General features: G+C 36.0%; 1 protein-coding gene across 12 annotated transcripts in view; it reads right to left on the minus strand.

Annotated features, from left to right (window-relative positions):
- zswim8 (zinc finger, SWIM-type containing 8) overlaps positions 1-15,339 on the minus strand; it is a 59,522-nt gene that overhangs the window by 2,163 nt on the left and 42,020 nt on the right. For all 12 annotated transcript variants that reach the window (XR_013205964.1, XR_013205962.1, XR_013205963.1 and 9 more), the window contains one exon: positions 1,689-1,867. Coding sequence is in view for 8 of the 12 variants with exons in the window: in XM_077237201.1 (XP_077093316.1) it covers positions 1,689-1,867 (179 nt within the window). In the remaining 4 variants the exon portion in view is untranslated. The remainder of the gene's footprint in view (positions 1-1,688; positions 1,868-15,339) is intronic.

The following is a 15,339-nucleotide window of genomic DNA, read 5'->3' on the forward strand; positions in this document are numbered from 1 at the left end:
TTCTGTCACAAAAGTTTCTTGGAGGAATGCAAAAGTTGAAAGCAAATCAAAGCACTGAAATAGAATTTTTGCTCCTATCTCATATTTCTTTTTTCACCATGTCCGCTTAGGGGCCCTGAAGAATCATGATATTCAAAAAGGGAAAAAGGGACAGTTTTTAAAAGAAAAAACAACTTAAACAAACTTTGATTGAAACTTACAAAGATTTTATTTATTTATTGGAAAACAATGAGCTTGTAAGAGATGGATGAGAGCGAATTTAAAGGAAGATAACTGCAGATTAATATATTAATTTTGTAATATTATTTAAGTGTTTGTATTCTTGCTAGGAGGACGATCAAACAGTTGCCGTTTTATTTTACAAATAAAGGGAATAGATATAGTGTGCAGATTTCCTTTGTTTATACTCATGCATTGCTAGGTGCATTGTTTGTTTTTTCAATGGTAAAAATGGGCTATTTTTCCTAGCAAGTTATCTACAAGATGAAATAATTCAACTAAATTTAAATCAATATTTCATGTTCATTTATTTATTTAGCAAGTAGATAAATACATAAATACAAGAATATTTTAATAAATAAACTATATACATAATGCTTCGTTTTGAGTTTAGTTTCTAGCTCTAAATGCGTTTACGTATCTTTCAACAGCATTTCATTACTGTCATACCTTTTTGATCTCCCTCTGGTTTAACATGCAACATGACAAGTTCATAAATATACCTGCTACTGGATGGCACTAACCTGAACCCATTTAATAAAACGTAAACTGGTTATGAAGCATCATGTCCCGGATGTTTATTGGGACATGTAGCATATGAAGTGCATTTCCCACCAGCGATGTGCGAAATGACCCAGTGACAGTCTGGGTAGGTTTCTGCTCGAGTACAGCCTCTCGGTCATCATCTCATTCTCCACGCATGGAGAGAGTGGATTAGAGCAGGGACGTCTCCGTTTCACATTTACCCAACATTCATTTGCAAAGATTTACAGTGGCAGACATATGGTAGAGTGTCCCTTGATCTGGGCATTTTAAAATAGAAGGCCATGAGAGCGCAATGGCCACTTACGTAGACATGCCCATGCAACAACTTGAAACCTATTTGAAATGGCAAAATAAAGAGACTCAGACACACTTTGCAGTTATCTGCTAGCAGGCTCAGTGTGTGAGAGGGAGAGATAGCATGTGTGCGCTCCTTCTCTAGGAAGCAGCTCTTGGCTTTGGGCTGTCACAGTGTGTTTGATGCTCTCTCATCAGTATGCTCCATCCTGTGAACAGACTCAGGCTTCCCTCTCTAGCTTTAACACTCCAGAATTGATCATGCACAATTTATATTCAATGTGGGCGACAATGCCGTCACAATCCAGCCTTGGCACCACTCGAATGCTCTAAAACCCTACTTAAATTCTCTACTTGAAACTAGAAACTAAGTCTAAGTAATATAAAAACGAACTTTGAGATGGTTGCACCACATTCTATACAAATGTCAGCTGTGACGGATCAGCTCATGTGTTGGAGTGTAATTTTAACCACTTCTGTCAGCGCAAGAATATATGTTCCTGGATTATCATCATCATCATCGTGGCACAGACTTATTTCAAGATTTCATCCTATTAGGGATGTTATTAGTAATAATGTCAGTGTGATTAGTTCCCCAGGCTGAATCTTAGGGATTTGTGAATCTGTACCTGTAAGTAGGCCTGCTGGCAGCGCTGCACGAGCTGGTGGAAGGCAGGAGTGCGGAGGTGTGCGTGGATATGTGCAGGGTTTAACCTCTGCAGAGCCTCCATAATGATCTCCTGCAGGACAAATGGACTAAGAACACCTTTCGCTGCGCCCACACAAAACTGGTACACGTGGTTCACACCTGAGGAGAGAGGAAGAGGGAGGAGGATAAGGAAACATTCTGAAACTGAATGAATCTCTAATACATTGCATTTATGTACTTTTACCTGTTCTTTTAATTATTTAAGTTTTCAATTTATGATTCTGTTTACTTATAATTTATTAATGTTGAATTATAAATTATTCATAATTATTTGTAATATTAATTTACTTTTAATTTTTTATTTAATTTTATTTTTATTTCAAGGGTTAATTTAACCAAAAATTGTCATCATTTGCTCACCCTCATGTCGTTCCAAACCTGTAAGACTTTCATTCCTCTTCAGAACACAAATTAATCATTTTTAATGAAATTCAAGTGATTTCTGTCCCTCTAGTGACAGCTACGCAACTACCACTTTGACGCTTCAAAAAGTTCATAAACAGATCATAAAACTAACCCATAATAATTGACTGGTTTAGTCCAAATTTTCTGAAGAGACACGGTCACTTAATATGCTGAACAGTTTTATTTTAGGGTTATTTACATAAATATTCAAAGCAGGTTCGGTTGAGCTTCTGTTTATGTTCGCTGATCAATGTTTATATGTGAAGAAAAGTCTACATTCAATTTGTTCATCAAATAAAGTAATCGTGTCTCTTCAGAAAACTTGGACTAAACCACTCAATTCATATAGATTAGTTTTATGATCTCTAATTTTAAGCGTCAAAGTGGTAGTTGCATAGACTGGGACATAAATCTCTCATTTTATTTAAAATATCTTCATTTCTGTACAGAAGATGATCAAAATGGGATGATCTTAACGGGTTTGGAATAACATGAGGGTGAGTAAATTACAGAATTTAAATTTTTGGGTGAATTAACCCTTTAAAGTGCCCCTTTTAGGGACCGTTCACATATCGCGTCTAAAAACGCGTGGAAGGAGCTCCTTCTTTCCAGAGCGCCTGCACTCCTGTTGCGTCTGTTGGTGCTATGCAACCATGAATTGCAATCTCCACAACAACAAATAACAAATCAACAAATCACCACCGAAAAACGCTTGTAGCTCTGCTACAAGATTTATTTACAGAGAAAAAAAACCTGTAGTGTTTGGGTGCACCCCATACTTCATGTTTAGCTTTCAAAGTTGTTACAGAAAGGGTGAAGTGAACCTGATTGGTTGGTTCTTGTCACATGACCTGCTGTGCGCTTCCGGCATTCTGAACGGCATTGTCACACCGCGTACATTTGAAATAACGAACTTGAGTGCGCAAAAGACGCGATATGTGAACGGCCCCTTATGCTATTTTAAAGCTTCCTAATTTTGGTTTTCATGCATCAAGATTAAAAAAAAAAAAAGTTAATTGTCTCATAATATACATTGTACATCACCTAATTTCTAAAAGAGTCTGAAAATGATTAGTTATAAGATTCAGGTCTTTCTGTGAGCCTACTCTGCTTTGATTGGTCTTACGGCCCAGTCTGTTGTGATTGGTCTACCGCTTACAGCGCAAGTTGGAAACAAAATCGCCTTTTACCATATTTGAATTTAAGCTCAGAAGGCTTCTTCAGCACTTGTATACACAAGTAATACGAACAATGGCATTGGGTTTTCCATATCAATTCCATCAATTCCGGAGTCCTCATTCTTTTTGATTTGCAGCGATTAAAACGGTCTTCTCGACATGTTGACAACACAAGCCAATCTTTTCTAGGCCTCAGCTAAAACAACAGTGTTCGCTGGTATTATGCACTTTTTTTACATTGTTATGGATAATGGAATTGCTGACAACACATTTCAGCAGTTTAGATCAATTCTCGATTCTTTTAAGAGGTAATAACTTTATTTGTCATGTACTTTTATGCAGTTTGTGAATGTTAAAGGTCTGCGATCAAAGGTAATATTTGAAAAAGCATAATGGGGCAAATTAAATTGAAATCCAAGTACAAAAAGCACTGTCAATATACAACCATTTCCATAAGCAAACTTCATCGCACCTTTCTGGTTATGTCTTGCTCATCAGTGCATTCCTTTGCTTGTTCTGTTTTTTCAATATACATAAAATCCAATGAGTCTACAAGTCCCAGACAGAATATGTTGGTATCACAGCTATAGCATCACAGCTCCATACGTTATCAAAAAATAATAATTTGCATGAATAAGACCCAGATGGGATGCTTTACAGAGGTCAAGTCATTTTAATTCTTTGTGTGGTGAAATTTAAATATCGAACCTCAAATAGAGTGAAATATCACCCACAAGTAAAACACAATCGGTAGAACTGTTAACGCAAACAACTTTGGAAGAGTGCATCTTTAGATTATGTCCATAAATTCTAAGGAATTGTTGAGTTTATATTTGCTGCATTTTTGTCACATTATGTCTGCATTACCTGTGCACCATTTCCTGGTCCCAAAGTTTTTACTATGAAGGGCCAAAATAAGGCTTGGATTATATCTAACTATATAATAATAATAATAATAATAATAATAATAATAATAATCTACATTTCAAATGCAAAAATAAAGCAAAATATGTAAAAAAAATAAATAAATAAAAAGATACATTAGAAATAAAGATGTGCTTCAACTTAATTACACTAAGGCTTGTTATTTAGTTTTCTTGGAACTGCAACCATTACCAAAAATATGCCGTTGAATGTTCTAATCAATTAACAGCCCTCTATTTTTATTTGCCGAGCTGCATTTCAAGTGTCTTGACATTTAGTATTAAGAAGTCCCTATAATTCAAAATTCCCTATAAATTAATAATTCCCTTAGGGCTAAATTGGCCTGGTTTTCCTTACATCTATTGGTGGAGAATGTTGGCAGTTTAATCTAAATTGTAAGCGTATACTAAGTCATTTATCTTTCCCATTGTTGCGGATGATATAGATGTGATGTATGTAGCTTAATGGCTTGGCTTAATTGAATGTATGAATGAATGAATTAATGCAGAGAAAGCTGTAACTCTAATCTAGTCTGCCTCCCTATTTTTAAACTCCAGTAAATTAAGATCTGATATCTCACACTATACGATAAGAACATAATTGAGCGTGTTCCTCAATTTCTAGAATGCCTTGAATAGTTTATAGCTAAACTGATGCCATTGCGTGTTCGGTGTCCTCCCTGTTAAACAGCTAAATGCTTGCCTGTTTGTGAGAGCTTGTGCAACACTGCTTGTCCGAGTGTGATTTGAAGGGGAGAGACTTAAAATCTTGATCAAGTAAAGCTTAACATTGAAACTGTGAATCAACAGCGAAGAAACCCTGTTGTTTTACGTGCCCAGAGAAACTTGCACAGAGAGACAATCTGCCGAGATCGCTGTTCCATCAATTACAGCGCAAAACTGTCGTTTGCTTAAAGTTTAATCTCACTCTTAACGAACTGAGTGTTTCTGGTGCCACGTTGTAAAACCAGCTACGAGTGGTGTCTTATTTGGACAGTGTTGAAAGTGTCTACATTTCATGTAACATGCCTAACTGTATCTGATGCAATTCACATCTTTGCCATAGGGCTGGGCAATAAACCAATTTTATCGATTAACTCGAATGCCGACTTGTTTGAATGAAAATCAGTTTTCTCTTTGACATCCGTCGATGGGCACCCGTAGTTCCGAACTGACTCAGCGTTTGCCATAGAGATACACAAACAACATGGCAAATGAACAAGACTGTGGCAGCACAAGCACACCAGCCAAAAACATTTACAAACTGAATCTGCAGGGCTCCCAACTCTCACGAATTCACCATGAGACTCACACAATTGTCACTTTTACACGCACTCGCGCCACACATCCATTTTCTCATGCAGAGAACAATCTCGAAGCAAAGAGGACACCGACACCGACAGACAAGACAGAGAAGGTTACTATTGATATGAAACAACTTCTCAGTAGGGTTGGGCGGTATTACGGTAATACCGTATACCGTGGGGTCTTAAAATAGCAACGGTATCAGTTTCAATACAGTCATTACCGGCACTTATATATAATATATAAATATAATTTATTCAATGCCTAAAATGCTTATGTAGTTGTCATCAAGTGACAGTGTGGAGGAGAAAGAGAGTGAGAAGGGAGAGGCGGTAAATACTGACGAGGCAATTTGTAAATGTTGCAATAAAAAAGGTGACCGCGAGAGATGGAAACACCTCTAACCTAATGTCACATCTCCGAAACAACCCCCCACTCACTGCTGCGAAGATGCATTTTGCCCCGAGTTCATTAAATAAGCGCATTAGTTTACATTTGTTAAAATATTATAATGTTATTTTTTTTTTACGTTGATAATGAAAAGTGAACAGCACGTGTAAGATGGGATGCATCGGGAGTCAGACATTGACCACTTAATTAAGTTTCATTTTGTAAAAGGCCTTTCTTGAAAGTGAATTTCGTTTTGTATAAATTGTATCCTAATTTTAATAATTTTTTTATCAACAAATTGCCTGGATTTAATAAAAAAGAATCAAATATAGCAGACAACATAATCATGACAGGATCCTGCGCTAGCGCGCCGCGGTCACTTGCATTGAAATCTCATCATAAATTAACTGAAATCTCATCATAAATTAACCGAAACTCAGTGTATGCCTCACAGACATGACAGATAGGCCTATATCTAAATAAAGCTTGAAATTTCATTAAACGAAACAATTCAAAATGAAAAGAAATAGGCCACTCGCTGATTATTTAATTCATGATGTGCATTTCTCTCTATGCGCGTTCATACGGAAATGGCGATCATCAAATTCATTAAACGAAACTATTCAAAACGAAAAGAAATAGGCTAGCCTACTCTCTGATTACGTAATCCATGATGTGCATTTCTCTCTATCGTTCACTATGGAGATGGCGATTCGTCAATTTCTTTAAACGAAACAATTCAAAAGGAAAAGAAATAGGCAGCATACTCTCTGATTAATCCATGATGTGCATTTCTCTCTATAGGCACGTTCACTACGGAGATATCAATCGTCAATTTCTTTAAACGAAACAATTCAAAACGAAAAGAAAAAGGCTAGCCTATACCTTCTTATTATGTAATCCATGATTTGCATTTCTCTCTATATATGCGCGTTCACTAGGAGATGGCGATCGTCAACTTAATCTTTGCAGCAGACACTGACAGAAAAGTTGTATTCATAAAAATCAATGGACGCGTGTCACCGGATTTACAAATGCACTTCTTGCTTGTTGCTTGTTAATTTAATTTAAATTAATTAATAAAATGAAAACTTTAATTGTCATAATTAAAATAATTAAATATTATTAAGTGTCCCACTTTTGATCATTCATAAATAGTATTTATATCTACCACCCCCTCAGCACCTGGGTTAAAAAATTATTTGGCGCCACCATATTATAACGGCCCACGTATTAAAAATAGTCAAGTCTAAATAGGGCTCCGGCTCATAATTACATTTAATGCCGTCAGCCGGGATCAGACACAACGTGCACAGGTTGGCCTTGATTTTTAAAAAAAAAAAAAAATTTGCCCGAACTGGTATTCAGTTTCTGAACGGAGTAGGCTCAAGCCAACAGTTTGGTGACGCTGTCTGAGCCTTATGTCATAATTTTTAATTAGTCACGGTAATACCGTATACCCCGGTAAAATAGGGAGGAGGTTTGATGGTATCAAAATTTGGATACCGCCCAAGCCTACTTCTCAGCTCTCAGATTCTGTCAATAAATTTGATTACAAAATTCAAACAATAAACACCGCTTTGGTGCTTGTAAATGGGACGTGACAGATCAGTTCAAGCGGCATGTGAACCGATCATCTGTTACTCTTTACTACTAGTTAATAGTAAATAAACACGAATGATCAATAGGTAATTTGAAAGATACAGTTCAATTTACCGAAATACGTATAATAAAATCAATCGATCAGAGTTTTTCAACCGCGGAAAGAGGTCCATAAAACTGCTGGAGAACAATGTCACGTAACATTACATTTACCTCAGAAAAGCCATTTAAAAACCATAGCACGTTAGTTGGACTTAAAAAAAAATGCTATAGAGAGTATTTTGCTAAATATGATAACTATATTACATATTTATTGTATTTTTACCTATATCATTAAAATATTATAGCGTTGTTATTATAAAAAAACACATTATATTTAATTTGAGATGTTGTTTTTAACCTTTAATAATAATACCAGCTGACGGGGCTCTATGTTTACAGCATTAGGTGAGATATATATTTTTTTGAGAAAAATGTACATAACACATTAACATATTTACTGTACCAAATATTAATCCAAAGGAATCGATATTGAATCAAGATCAGAATCAAATCACAAGAACTGAAATTGTGAAATTTGTGTCAAGCAATAATAAACAGTAGCATACCAGTAATTGTACCATGTATACATTGTGTTGTCACTTAACTTAATAAAATTATTTTTAGTTACCAAATGTTTTGACAATCACAATACACTTATTGTGATGCAAGTTTTTTCTTTTCTTTTTTTTTTACATCACCCCCAATCCCAATCCACCCATTTTATGTTGTTATGTTATACTTTCACTGTTTACAAAGGCGGGGCCTGACATCTTGTCTTTTTGGCATGTTGTTTCTGATTGCATTTTAACCCCCGGGGGGGAAATCCAGATCAAATCCCAGTAGGGAAAATCAAAACAAAATAAAAGTTAAAACTTGTTTTGAACAATTTCTTAGTCATCTGCAGATTGATTTTAAGTAGGGGGGGATCGATTTAAATTGTAAATAGGATTTTATTTTTAGTCCAAATCGCCCAGGCTTACTTTGCCAATTAGCGTTTGTTCTGTTGCCATCGTTACGATCGTGGAACAGAAGTCTTATGCAGGGGACACACTTAACTACTAGCTAAAACATTCTAAGGCCCTGTCCACACGGAGACGCGTTTAGCTGTATACAGACAATTTTTTTATCGGATCGGCGTTTCGTCCAGACGGATCCGGCGTTTTGGGAGACTGAAACCGTTATTTTTGGAAACCGGGTCCCAGGGTGCATAATTCTGAAAACGACACCCTTGTGTCTCTGTGTGTACGGCCAATACGTATATTTTGTGAAACGATGATGTCATCACCCCACGTGTCGACTAGTCAGACGCGCTAAATCAGTAGGCTAACAGCAACAACAACTGCGACTACTTGCTTGAGTTCATGCTTCAGAAGCTACTGAGCCTATTTTATTTCTTTATTTATTATTTAGGCCTACTTTAAAGTATTTTTATTTTATTTCTTTATTTTACTTCTTTATTTGTTTATATTTCTTTCTTATGCTATGATGCTTGTATTTTGTCTGTTTAAGACATTTCGTATTTTGTAGGGATGGGCATTTCAAGCAAAAATAATATTCGACGATCGCTGGGAATTATTTGATTATTATTCAAAAAACGCACCTCTGCCCCCTCATGCTGGTAACACGGCGTTCGCTCCGACATTAAATTTCTCTGTACTGTAGGCCTACATGTTGTAACCATTAAAGAAAAGTTAGTTTCATATTTATGTTTAAATAATATGTTATTTTTTCCATTTCATATATGTTGATTATGAAAAGTGAACAGCCTGAGTAGCCTAATCATAATGCGCAATATCGAGGCACATCATTTTGACCACTTCATTAAGTTGTGTTTTATATAAAGCCTTTCTTTAAAGTGAATTTCGTTTTGTATAAATTGTATCTTAATTTTAATCAATGTTTCATAAACCAATTGCCTGGATTTAATAAATAAGAAGCAAATATAGCAGACAATAGCCATCAGGACACGGAGGTGCCGACGCGATATAACTTGCATCCCACGTGAACTGGAGCTTGTCTCATAAATGAACAGAATCTCAGAAATATATCTAAGCTTGAAATGTCTACTTTTAAACAAAACAATTCAAAACGAAAAGAAACAGACAACTCTCTTATAATCCGTATGAAGTGTGCATTTATCTCTATAAGCACCTTCACCTACTGCGAAGGTGGCGAGTCAGCATCGTCACAGAAAACACTTGTTTATTAATAAATAATTAAAATGTCTCCTTGCTATATTTGACACATTCATAATGATTAGGCTATTTGCCGGTTCTTTGTGGCAAGCTTTATGCGTCTGCTAACTAATCGAATATCGTGACTCATTCCTATTTTGTACCAGGCCATTTATGGTTTTTCATATTGTTCAATAAAGTTCTTGGTTAAAAAGAAAGAAAAAAATAAGCTACTGTTCCTAATATTATTGTATACAGCGGGCAAGGTTTATGCGCAAGTCCTCTCCTCTGTTTTTAGTGTATCTGTGTCAGAAATACAGCACCTCATACTGGTCTGGCATGTATACTATATCGGTTTCAGTCGGTTTCGTGTGTACGCAGATATTTCTTGAGGCGGCGCCGTGTTTACGGAATTTTTTTTTTAGAACGAGAGAAAAAAAGATCGGATAGGGAAAGCTCTGGCTTCGTGTGGACGTGGCTTAAGACTGAACTCACTTACAGACTGTTTCCAATGACTGGAGCTGATTTTAAACACCAACTGTAAACACCAACTGAACGCAACAGTCTCCGACTCAGCGCATATGGGCATTATCAGTCGTAAGTATCAAATTACATTCGTAATCGGCCTTAAAGGATTAGTACACTTTTTAAAAAACTTTTGCTGATAATTTACTCACCCCCATGTCATCCAAGATGTCCATGTCTTTCTTTCTTCAGTCGAAAAGAAATTAAGGTTTTTGATGAAAACATTCTAGGATTTGTCTCCATATAATGGACTTCATTGGGTATCAAACGGTCCAAGGTCCAAATGACAGTTTCAGTGCAGCTTCAAATGGCTTTAAACGACACCAAACGATGCATAAGGGTCTTATCTTGCAAAACGATCGGTCATTTCAAAAATAAATAAAGAAGTTTAAGTTTTATAAGCGCAAATGCTCGCCTTGCTCTGTTCTGTGATGCACGAGAAAAAGAGCCAAGAAGAAAGCGGGCAGGCTACGTCGGAAACACCTTAAAAGGGTCATGGAAGACTTGGCAGCTCTCCAGTTGATGACAACAGAAGAGAGTTTGACTTCGGCAGTGAACTGTTTGAGTATAAAAGACTGAGGAGAAGACTGAACAGGCAGATACTGATTTAGCGGTATCTCTCGACGCCAGAAACCCAGCTGATTGTACCTTTGATTTAGACCTTGCTTTATATTGTAACTTTGCTATTAGTTTTGGTTTAACTTTTATTTTTGGAATATTAATAAATAACTATTATACTAATTGCAAGATATTGTCTACCAGTATTGTTGTTAATAAACCTTGAGCAAGAACTAAACCACAGACAAGTCTTCTGAACAAGTTGTAAGTACCATTTGAACGCTTATGATTTAGGTCAGATTTGACTTACTCTACCTAACCTGAGGATAATAAATAATAAGGTTAAAGGTGTAAGGTTAAAGCACACACCGTAAAACAATATGGAGAAAAATCCTAAAATGTTTTCATCAAAAACCTTAATTTCTTTTCGACTGAAGAAAGAAAGAAATGGACATCTTGGATGACATTGGGGTGAGTAAATTATCTGCAAAAGTTTTTTAAAAAGTGAACTAATCCTTTAAGCCCCGTTCACATCACTAGCGACCTCATCGCCAGCCACTGGTGACATGCAGCGACAAAGTCGCTTATAATGTGAACGGGGCTTTACAGTCCTTAAGTGTTTCCCTGGCTTTGGCCGACTCTTCCGGATGAACTCTGAACTGTGCATGTGCAGTGTATAGATGCCATACTGTAAACAAACCTTACAGTGTTCCTAAGCTAACCGAAGCAGTTGTGTTTACATTGAAGTCATTTCAAGTTATCATTATTCATCCTAATGTGATTAGATCTAAAAGATACATTTAGAAATAAGTCTTGAACTTTGAAAGTTTAAGTAAACTTATTCTACCAAAATTTTTCCTATCACCCTATTAACAGATTTTTTTAGATTCACACTTAGTTCTGGCATTTAGAACTCATCTAGCTTTAGCATGGCATTAACTATGCTCTGAAGCAGGGGAGTGGCCACTCAGTGTGCAGTGTGAGAGTGTGAGAGGGGGAGTGGCCACTCAGTGTGCAGTGTGAGCCTGAGTGGCCAGCGGCTAGAGCCACAAAAGCCAATGTGTGCTTCTTTTACTGATATATTTAACGATATTTTTTGCATTTCTAATCCAAACAATGTCAAACGCGGCACTGCACTTACTCCTGCCCGTAGCAAAACACCTGTCAAGTTTGAAATCCATCAGACTAACGGTTCAAGAGACATGCGAACAACACATATGCCCTTTCAAAATCTGTTTTTGTGCGTGTTTTTAGTAATTGTTGGTGCATGTGTTTAAGTGCTTAATGTTACAATTACACAGCAAAAGTTCAGTGACATTTTTATTTGTGCATGATATAACTAACCACTGACAACTAACTACTTCTGAATAACTACAATATTCAGAAGTAAACAGTGTAGCTGACTTAATGTTTAGCTGACAGAATGTTTAATTTTAAACCACAATTTTTAAACCACAACCCTCTCTAATGTCAGAATGTTTATTTTTAAACCACAACTTCAATGGGTGCTTTTACCGATATATTTGACGATATATTTTGCATTTCTAATCCAAACAACGTCAAACTCGGCACTGCACTCGTGCCCGTAGCAAGACACCAGTCAAGTTTGAGATCCATCTGACTAACGGTTCGAGAGATATGCGATTAACAGACAGACAGACAGACGTTCCTGTAATTTATAGATAGACAAGTTCAATGCCCGTGCAAAACGCCCATGTTTTTGTATGTTTTTAGTAATTGTTGATTTGGTATGTTTGAGTTGCTGGCCTAAACTCTGAGAAAACGACAACGTTAAGCGCACCAGAATAAAATATAATATTCAGAAGTAAACAGTGTAGCTGACTGTAGCTGATTCAGTTAACATCCACAAATGAATAAGCGAGACGATTCAGGGAGCAGCGACAAAGTGAACTCCGAGGAAAAGCTACGCTTGAGCAAACAGTTTGTGAATAGGCTACTAACAAATGATGGCCGTGAATAAAATATAATATTCAGATATTTTTAAACCACAACCTTCTAATGTCAGAATGTTTATTTTTAAAATCACAACCTTCTAAACATCATCTAAACATCTTCAATGTGTGCTTCTTTTACCGAGATATGCGAATAATAGACACACAGACAAACGTTTCTGTAATTTATAGATAGATGTATGCGTGTCTGTGTATAGGCTATATTACATTTATATTGTATAAATATAATATAATAATAGTATAAATATACTGTGTTTTTAGTAATTGTTGGTTTGGTGTGTTTGAGTGCTTATTGTTTCAATTACACAGCAAAAGTTCAGTGACATTTTTAATTGTGTATGGTTGAAAGGAAATACTGATACTGACATAATGACATACAATAAATATGGAAAATTGAACTACATATATAACTAACTACTGACAACCATAGATATAAATATGTCACCTTGGCTATGGCAGTTCATTGGAACGAATGCGTCAATAGAGCCACCATCTTGAAACAGGGGAACCCCTCATCAGGGTCAATGTAGGAAAAGGTCTAACGGAAATAAAATCACCATAAATCGTCATGAATGCGATTTTCTAGTTGTTTTGGTTCGTTCCAACGGTCAGACATGTATTTATTATAGAGTCCAGAGAAATGTAATTTTTTTTTACAAAATTTCAATCTTGTGAAATGTAATCCCTTGCGGTCAGGTTTTTAGATTTCTTTCGTGTAAACATCCATACGCAGCACAAAAGTCCGGCATCATCCATGAATTCAGCGTTACCTAGCTACTTCCTATGACAAGACCCCTGTTCCAAGATGGCGGCGATTTTAAAGCATGTTTAGAACCCCAAGGCGACATCTAGTGTATATATCTATGACTGACAACTAACTACTTCTGAATAACTACAATATTCAGAAGTAAACAGTGTAGCTGACTTAATGTTTAGCTGAAAATGTTTATTTTTAAACCACAATTTTTAAACCACAACCCTCTCTAATGTCAGAATGTTTATTTCTAAACCACAACTTCAATTTGTGCTTCTTTTACCGATATATTTGACAATATCTTTTGCATTTCTAATCCAAACAACGTCAAACTCGGCACTGCACTTACTCGTGCCCGTAGCAAGACACCAGTCAAGTTTGAGATCCATCGGACTAACGGTTCGAGAGATATGCGATTACCAGACACACAGACAGACACACAGAAAGACAGACAGACGTTCCTGTAATTTATAGATAGATGGTCCTTTTTAACAGTTTTGTCTCTTACATTACTAAATTTAACAGTTTTGTCTCTTACATTACTAAATTGAACTGTTAAACAAAGAAAGTAAACTGTATACGAAAGAGTATCATAGCGTTTGCTTTTACAGATATTATTAGTAACAGAAAGGCGAACACTATTAATTTGTTCTCATTTACCTTCAGCATTCAGCAAATGTTAATTTATAGAATTTAAAAAAATCTTTGAATAACTAATAAACATTTAATTTCACATACCTTGCAGCCTTATTCGAAATTAGTGGCCTTTGAAGTCTTTTTAAGGTCTTTGGATCTTCTGAAGTGCACATTTGTAGCCTGCCCGTTTTAATTGAATGCGGAAAGAAGAGTTCAGCTGTGCTATATTTATAAGTAGCCCGTTATGCCATATTCATGTAATTTTCACTGTGCTGTATGTAATATTAGTGATACCTTGTCTATTTGAAAAAATATGATTACCAGTGTGCACGAACTTAGATTACTGATTGCCCTGTTAGTTACAGTGTTTACTTCTTTTATATATATTTTTTCAAAATGTCTTTATTTGTGAAAAATACTGTAATATGATTACAGAATCAAGAAGTTGCAATTTAATGTAAATCGGTTTAATTTAGAGAATTGTTTTTTAATTCATTTTCAAATTATGTATTTAAATATTAATTAAAATATATAGGCTTTACATGTAATCCAATACCCCGCACAGCATATCTTAATGAGAGTGTAAATTAGTGCCTGTCGGAAAAATTATGTTTTAACATGCTCATATTTTAGAGAATTAGTTAATATTACGTTATTAATTATTTATCATATCCACCCACAACCCACCTGCAATTAATCAGACTTTTTTTTTTTATTACTTGACCCGCCCGATCTGCGGATTATCTGCAGTGCCCGCGGATTTAACCGCGATCTGCGCATCACTAATACCCTGCTCTTTAAGATATCGGCATCGGCCATTAGAAAAAATTATATCGGTCGACCACTAGTTCAATGACTATATTGACAACTGATTGTTTAATGCAGTACTGTGTTTTAAATTGTGCAAATAGATAAGTCCATAGGCTTGTTCCAGTCTGGATATTCTCGATAGTATCTCTCAAAATTGGAAAGATCGCAATTCAAATCATAGATTGTGATTGTTTGTTATAAGATTATGATATGAAATTCTGGGAAGATTGCCCACCCCTAGACCTATCACACCACCTGCTGGGAAAATTCGTGGGACCGGCCATACTTCTCAAGAA

The sequence above is a fragment of the Siphateles boraxobius genome, unplaced genomic scaffold, assembly GCF_051911475.1.
Source record: "Siphateles boraxobius isolate OS27281-9 unplaced genomic scaffold, OSU_SipBor_1 20, whole genome shotgun sequence".
NCBI classification, from domain to species: domain Eukaryota; kingdom Metazoa; phylum Chordata; class Actinopteri; order Cypriniformes; family Leuciscidae; genus Siphateles; species Siphateles boraxobius.